We start from the raw sequence: 7,929 nt of genomic DNA, 5'->3' as shown, positions 1-7,929 counted from the left end.
TGTGCCTTCTACTCCTCACGGACTTAGATAGCTCTCATCCTCACGAATATTTTCCAGTGATGGAGTACAGCTCGGCGTCTTCGCTGCTGCTGAGCATGTGGTCCGTTTTCCTCGATGAGATTGCAAGGTTGACCTCTGGCCTCTCGTTGTCGCATTAGGGCCCCGCGTTTACCGCACAAGGTGGGACCATCGGCGTTGGCCCCATCGGTTTCTCAGCCAGGCACGTTGATTTACCTGGGCGCTCGCAATGGAATATGCCGGGCTGGGCTGAGCTGTGGAAGGCCCAGCTTCCGTCGATGCAGATGAAGGAGCAGCGTCCCTCGGAAAGGAGAAAACTTGAATAAAATTGCGCGTAGGAGAAATAGAAGTGTTCTGTGGTAGACAAATCTACTTTCGTTATGCCCTGGGTCGGGGGACGCGGGACGGGTCAACCATGATGCGAGTTCTGGTTTGCCGGGTGAACTAACTTTGGCCGCCTGTTCTTAGCTGGGTTGGATACACGCTTCTTCTAATATCTTGATTCTGACTTAGTGGATTATAGGCCTGTTCTTTAAGAAGGTGTGGCAGCTTATATTAGCTCATGGATATCGTTGTGTAGTCTAGCCAAAAACTTTTAACCTTTTCTCTGCCGAAGACGAGCTGAGCTCGTCGACACAGTTTGTACCGTTCCCACCGAAGAGGAGCTGTGCTTGTCCACCATGAAACAAACCTTTGGGGGCGCCTCAGTTAAGCTATCCTGATTCATTTTTCTGTGTTCTCCTTGGCCTCAACTGATAGCAGAGTAAAAATTAAGAAAACGCGCTGAAAGCATAGATTTGGTCGAGAAAGGACTTGAGTCACGTAACTAGAATTAAAATGGCGTCCCCTCATGCGCGAGCGGTGCGTGCGTGACGGACAGCTCCTTCAGAAAAAAAAATGCCCTTGCTTGCCGAAGCTCTCGTTAAATTGTGAAGAGGTTTATTGGTCGTTGAAAGACGTAATGGTCGTCAGCGGCAAGCAAGCGAGAAGAAGCGTCCAGAGGCACAGCGGCGATCCGAAACACGAGCCGAGCGAGCCGAGCGTTGGCGATGCTGCTGGATGGAGGCGCATCTTCTTCTTCACAATCGCCCCCGCTGAAAAGGAGCCATCCTGGCGACCTAAGAAGTTTCAGGTAGAGGCTCATGGTACGGCTTGAGGCGGGAAACATGGACGATGTCACGTCCACGCCGGCGCATGTCATCCGATCGAGAAACTGGCTCGATAAGAAATTAACTGGAGAGGTTTTCTCCAAGATGGTGTAAGGGCCCTCGTACCTTGGAACGAGCTTCGAGGAGAGTCCCGGAGTCTGGTATGGGACAGAGAGCCATACGAGAGACCCTGGGGCATAGCTAGGGTCTGGAAGTGAAGTGCTGCGGTTTTCTTTCTGTCGCTGCTGCTCTTGCGAGGTAAACGTGCGGGCGAGCTGGCGGCACTCTTCGGCTTGTCGAGCAGCTTCGGAGACAGGTGACACTCGGAAGCATCAGGACGGTAGGGAGTAGGGTGTCAATAGTATGTGAAGGCTCGCGTCCGTAAAGGAGAAAGAAAGGCGAAAATCCGGTAGTTGTTTGTATCGCGGTGTTGTATGCGAATGTTACATAAGGGAGAACACGGTCCCAGTTGCTATGGTCAGATGCGACGTACATCGAGAGCATATCACCCAGGGTGCGGTTAAACCGTTCCGTGAGCCCGTTAGTCTGCGGGTGGTATGCTGTGGTTGTCCGATGAATGACGTGGCATTCCGAGAGCAGAGCTTCGACGACCTCGGAGAGAAAAGCGCGGCCTCTGTCACTAAGGAGCTCTCGAGGGGCGCCATGTCGAAGGATAAAGTGACGTAAAATGAAAGAGGCGACATCCCGAGCGGTAGCGCTAGGCAAAGCGGCAGTTTCGGCGTAGCGTGTCAGGTGGTCGACAGCCACGATAATCCACCGGTTGCCATCTGCGGTCATTGGAAGGGGACCGTAGAGGTCAACGCCGACGCGATCAAATGGCTTGGCAGGGCATGGAAGCGGCTGCAATGCGCCAGTCGCACGTGACAGTGTTGATTTACGTCGTTGGCAGTCAGGACAGCACTGCACGAATTTCCGCACAAAATTGTACATGCCGCGCCAGTAATAGCGATGGCGAAGGCGCTCGTATGTCTTGAACACCCCGGCATGGCCACATTGCGGATCGTCGTGAAGAGAGGCGCATACTTGTGATCGCAAGCTGCGTGGAATGACCAGTAGCCATCGGCGGCCATCGGCAGCGTAGTTGCGGCGATGAAGCAGTTGATCGCGGATGGTGAAATGGGAAGCTTGACGACGGAGGGATCGAGATACAGGAATGGTGGATGTTCCACATAGATAATCAAGAAGAGAAGCGATCCACGGGTCACGACGTTGTTCGGTGGCAATGGAGTCGAGATCGAGAGATGACAAGGGGTGGACGCATGTGGTTGCGCACGCTGGATCTGGCGGTAAAGGTGAGCGGGAGAGGGCGTCAGCGTCAGAGTGTTTGCGTCCGCAGCGGTATACGACGCGAATGTCGTACTCCTGGATGCGAAGTGCCCATCGCGCTAGGCGGCCAGAAGGGTCCTTCAACGTGGCGAGCCAGCAAAGCGCGTGGTGATCGGTTACTAGATCGAACGGGCGGCCGTATAAGTACGGCCGGAACTTTCCAAGCGCCCACACCAGAGCCAAACACTCTTTTTCAGTCACGCTGTAATTCGTTTCGGCTTTCGTCAGCGTGCGACTAGCGTAGGCGACGACGTATTCGGAATAGCCGGGCTTTCGTTGAGCGAGGACAGCGCCAAGCCCGACCCCGCTGGCGTCTGTGTGTACTTCGGTAGGAGCCGTCGGATCGAAGTGACGAAGAATAGGTGGGGAGTGAGCAGGCGGCGCAGTGTAGCGAAGGCTACGTCACATGCAGAGGACCAGGAGGAGAGGTTCACGTCGCCGCGAAGAAGCTGGGTTAACGGTGACATGATGGATGCAAAATTGCGAACAAAGCGCCGGAAATAGGAGCATAGACCTACAAAACTTCGAAGTTCCTTCATGGTCGTGGGCTTAGGGAATTCCGCGACTGCACGAAGTTTTGCAGGGTCAGGTAATACGCCCTGTTTGGACACGATATGGCCTAAGATGACGAGCTCCCGGGCAGCGAAGCGGCATTTCTTGAGGTTAAGCTGAAGGCCAGCGTTGGTCAGACAAGTCAAAACGTGCCTGAGGCGACGGAGGTGTGTAGGGAAATCATGGGAGAAAACCACGACATCGTCGAGGTAACACAGGCACATAGACCACTTTAGACCACGTAGCGTATTATCCATAAGTCGTTCAAACGTAGCAGGCGCGTTACAAAGTCCAAAGGGCATGACGTTAAACTCGTATAGGCCATCAGGTGTAATAAACGCAGTCTTCTGGCGATCGGCTTCAGCCATAGGAACTTGCCAATAGCCAGACCGCAAGTCCAGTGACGAGAAGAATTCTGCTCCGTGAAGGGTGTCAATGGCGTCGTCAATGCGCGGCAAAGGATAGACGTCCTTGCGGGTTATCTTATTCAAACGACGGTAGTCCACGCAAAACCGGATAGATCCATCTTTCTTACGCACCAGTACGACAGGAGACGCCCAGGGACTGTGCGATGGTCGAATAACGTCTCTACGAAGCATGTCTTCGACTTGGTTGTTAATGACGCGGCGCTCTTCAGCGGAGACGCGGTATGGTCTTTGACGCAGCGGCTGGTGTAAACCGGTGTCAACGTAATGTTGTACTTGCGACGTGCGGCCCAGTTGAGGTTGCGACACATCGAAAGAATTCCGGAACTCGTGCAGAAGAGCAAGTAGGTCAGCGTGTTCGGCAGGGGTGAGGGTATCGGCGATGGCACTGGAAAATATATCACTGGATGACTCCCCGGGGGGGGGGGGGGATGACTCCCCGAGTGCCGACAGGGCATTTGGTGGGTCGCAGCAGTCATCCGGGACGTCAACCAAGGACGAAGATCGAGATCTTCCACGCGGGCGCGGCCTTGAGACATTCGCCTGCAAAAGCGTGACGGTGCAGGAAACAGGGACCAGTGCGAAAGTGCCAGGCGGAATGTCGGTATCCTCACGAACGAGCAGCTTGGGCGGCTGATGAAGAGCGTCAAGTAATGGGGCGTCACACAATGGGGAAAACTCAACTTTCGGCGCGTGCGCAGTCGATGACGGCATTATGGCGGATAGGAAGTCCCACCGAGGATGACGTCATGCGAACAGGCAGAAAGGACAATGAACTCAACGATGTACAGATTGCCTTCAATGACCACTCTTGCAGTGCAGGCTGCGAGAGGCGTCACTTGCTGCGCGCTTGCGGTGTGGAGCATACAGTCCCGAAAGCGGCGTCGTTACCTTTCGTAATACACGGCAGAGATTAGCGGCTATGACAGAACGGCGGCGCCGGTGTCCACAAGGGCAAACGTATACGAACACCTTCACAGTTATGGCGACCACGTTAGTTGGGAGGAGTGAGGGCTTGGACAGTTCGGAGATGGCGCAGTTTTCTTGCCTCTGAAACTGCGGCGTTTAGTTTTCCTGGTCGGAGGGTCCGGGCCGGCGACGCATGGGGGACGGCGATCGCCGCCGAGGAGATGGTGAGCTGCTGCGGCTGGAAGTCAGGGCGGTGAGTAGGGGCATCGCGCGGTGATTTGTGCCTAGGAACGTATTGGAGGAAGGGCTGGCTTCCGGCTTGCGACGACCGGGCACGGTCGCCGAAAGTTTGGGGGCGACGGCGGCAAATTAGCGGGCGACGTGTCCAGGGAGTGTAGCATGGCGTAGCAAATCGGTCGATTATCAGGCGTCCTCCATGGATTGGCGATTGTCGGTGCTGCCCAAGTGGAAGGTAGACAGGCGGTTGCGTGGGCTGCGAGTGCGTAGTGTAAGGTGGTGCGGAAGCCTACGCAGAACGTCAGCATACGTGAGGGGCGCGGCACAGGCTGCACGGCTTGGGCATAGGCGGACAGGAGCGGCCACAGGCTCCGATGCACGCGCGTAGTGAACAGGGCTGGATGGAGGCGGCTCGCGGCGCGCAAGGGGAACAGCGTGGGCAACCTCCTCCGAAATAACAGTGCGGAGCGGGGTGGGCAGACGGGTGGTAGGCTCGTGAGTAAAAGGCATTAAGGAAAGTTGGCGGGCAACTTCCTCGCGGACGAAGTCTCGAACCTGCTGAAGCAACGTCGAATGGTCAGGCATGGTGTCGAGACTGCACAGCGACTCGCCACCCCGTGGAGGCTGCCGAGTCAGAGCGCGCTGCTTCTTCAACTCGTCGTAGCTCTGACACAAGCTGACGACTTCTGAAACTGTGCCCGGATTCCTAGCCAAGAGCATTTGGAAAGCGCCATCGTCAATGCCCTTCAGGATTTGTTTGATCCTGTCAGCTTCGGGCATGGTGTCGTTGACACGTCGACAAAGGTCTACGACGTCCTCAATATAGCTTGTGAAGCTTTCTCCAGTCTGCTGTGAGCGGACGCGCAAGCGTTGCTCTGCGCGCTGCTTGCGGACAGCTGGTCGACTGAATACTTCAGAGCAGGACGTCTTGAAGACGGTCCATGTGGGGATGTTCTGTTTGTGGTTGTTGTACCACAATTCGGCGACGCCAGTCAGATAAAATATGACGTAGCCTAGCTTGTCGGGTGTCATCCCACTTATTATGCGCGCTCACCAGTTCGTAGTGGTCAAGCAGTCTTCCACGTCGGTCTCATCTGCACCGCTGAAGACCTTTGGGTCCCGGAGCCGAGGAAGCCCGGTGCAGGTGACGGACAGGGGACGAAGGCGCCGGTGGGTTTGCGTGGTCAGTCATGATCGGCGGTAGCGTCCGGCTACGCAGCTCCAGGGTGTAGCGGACGGGGATGAACAGCACCCTCCACCAATGTGAAGAGGTTTATTGGTCGTTGTAAGACGTAATGGTCGTCAGCGGCAAGCAAGCGAGAAGAAGCGTCCAGAGGCACAGCGGCGATCCGAGACACGAGCCGAGCGAGCCGAGCGTTGGCGATGCTGCTGGTATGGAGGCGCATCTTCTTCTTCACAAAATGATAATTTCGGTTCTCCTGTGAGTGGGGCAGCGACTACGCATAGCAGCGACCGCACATAACATCATGGCTTCTCGAAATCATCGGATTCGAACGACGACCGCATTTCGGCGTATCGGCAGTGGATACCCTTAGACGTAGGAAACTCCCCCCCCCACCCCCGGCGCGTGCAAGGTTTTCATGGACTCGATTCCTTCCGCTTATATTTTTAAATTTCAAAGAGACATTTTCTGCCCGAAGAGTGGAGAATGTTAGCGCACTTCTCGTAGTGCAGTGCAGTGAAGCCAATACTGTGTACATTTAAAAGAATATTTTGCTTGTATCTTGCGAATAAAGCGCCTCTGAATCATTTTTAGTTGTTTTCAAGATACGTAAAATGAAATATGCAAATAAAACTAATTTGTATTTTGTATTGTTTCCGGCCAAAAAACTCGGTAGGGAAAGGGTAATCATGTTCAGAGACACATGGATAGCGGTATTGCCGCTTGCGTCTATTCTTTTCTTTACGTGATCAGGCATCATCCACAAAATAATGCCTTGCTTTAAGTGACTTTAAGCCGTAAATGGCAGTATACAGCGGAGCTGAGAGGAAGCCGGCAGCGATTAAATGTAAAGTGATGCAAAGATAGTCGAAGATTGGGCATGGTTTAGCGCTGAAGGAGACCTCGTCTTCGCTTACCACCTGCACGTCTCCGACCTACAACTCGCCTCCCTATTCCACTCGCCTCTGCTATACAAAAGCTATACCCTCCCTCTTCTCACGTCATTCCTCCCCAACCTGACTTCCCTTTCCACCCCATACTATACTCTACTACACGTGGCTATGCTATGCTTTACCTTCTGTCTTCCCGCTTCCTCTCCTCTTCATCCTCACCTCCCATCGCACCCCTTTGCCTTACCATACCAAAAGGACCATTATGTAACTGGGCAAAAAATGGACGGTAACACAAGAGCAGAGGAAAGCACAAAGAGGCGCATACTATCAACCTGAAGCTTTATTGCAAGAAGAAGGCAATATAAAGGACAGGATAAAAAGCAGACAGGGCAAAGGGGGAGGAAGAAAAGCCAAGAGGAACCCATATCGCGCCTGTTTGTGTTTCCTCTCCTCTTGTGTCGCCATCCGTTTTTTTGCGCAGTTACATAATGCATCGTTACCAGCTCGCCCAACTTACCACTCTTCACCAAAAGGACTTCTCTTTGAGCGAGTTGGTGTTTACGTTGCTTAGGTACACCTGACGGTGGCGCAATATACATTTCGTGAAAAAGGGGCGTAGATTACAGAAGAAAGTGAAGCGCCGATTTCCAACTTTTAATGACACTCCCGCAAACGTACAGGTGAAAAGAGACCTTCCGCGCATGCGCGAGGAGTCAACGTATGTCGAGGAACGACAGGATCAAGTTAACATATTATAGACAAAGCGCATTTCAGGGGGAGTACAAAGTTATAGATGTGTCAGTGACACAATCAGGCCCTTTGTGTTTTTAGGTAGAAGGCTTCCGAAAGCCCACTAGCGGTTTGTTTCCTGCTTCCTTTATATAAAAGGCTTTCAACAACTCTGTAGCAGTTTGTTTGCTACTTTTGCCGAGAATTAGAACTTGCGCAAAGCATGGTACACAACCACAGGTATTGTAATGCGCGGGAAGATCGCATAATCTCTCTTACCTACGCCGTTAGCATGCTTTCTCAGTCTGTCGTTAACGCAACGTCCCGTTTGCCCGATGTAGGACATACCGCAGCTTAAGGGGTATTTCATGGACCATTCCTTGCGCACAGCCCCTAATACCCTGTCACACGGACACCCGGGAATTCCATTTAACTCCCTCGTCTTTTCCTCGAGGGGGTTCATGTCACACGGTCACCATTTCGCTGAG

The 7,929-nt window shown here is 53.5% G+C and overlaps 1 protein-coding gene across 1 annotated transcript in view; it reads right to left on the bottom strand.

Annotated features, from left to right (window-relative positions):
* Window positions 1-6,938, bottom strand: part of LOC119400662 (oxygen-dependent choline dehydrogenase-like) — a 55,319-nt gene extending 48,381 nt beyond the window's left edge. The window contains exons 1-2 of the mRNA XM_049417364.1: window positions 6,895-6,938; window positions 235-335 (exon numbers count right to left, since the gene is read on the bottom strand). Of these exons, the coding sequence (XP_049273321.1) occupies window positions 235-335; window positions 6,895-6,938 (145 nt within the window). The remainder of the gene's footprint in view (window positions 1-234; window positions 336-6,894) is intronic.
* Between the last annotated feature and the right edge of the window lie 991 nt (window positions 6,939-7,929).

Source organism: Rhipicephalus sanguineus, chromosome 7, assembly GCF_013339695.2.
Source record: "Rhipicephalus sanguineus isolate Rsan-2018 chromosome 7, BIME_Rsan_1.4, whole genome shotgun sequence".
Taxonomy (NCBI): domain Eukaryota; kingdom Metazoa; phylum Arthropoda; class Arachnida; order Ixodida; family Ixodidae; genus Rhipicephalus; species Rhipicephalus sanguineus.
This window is presented reverse-complemented; position numbering and strand designations above follow the sequence as displayed.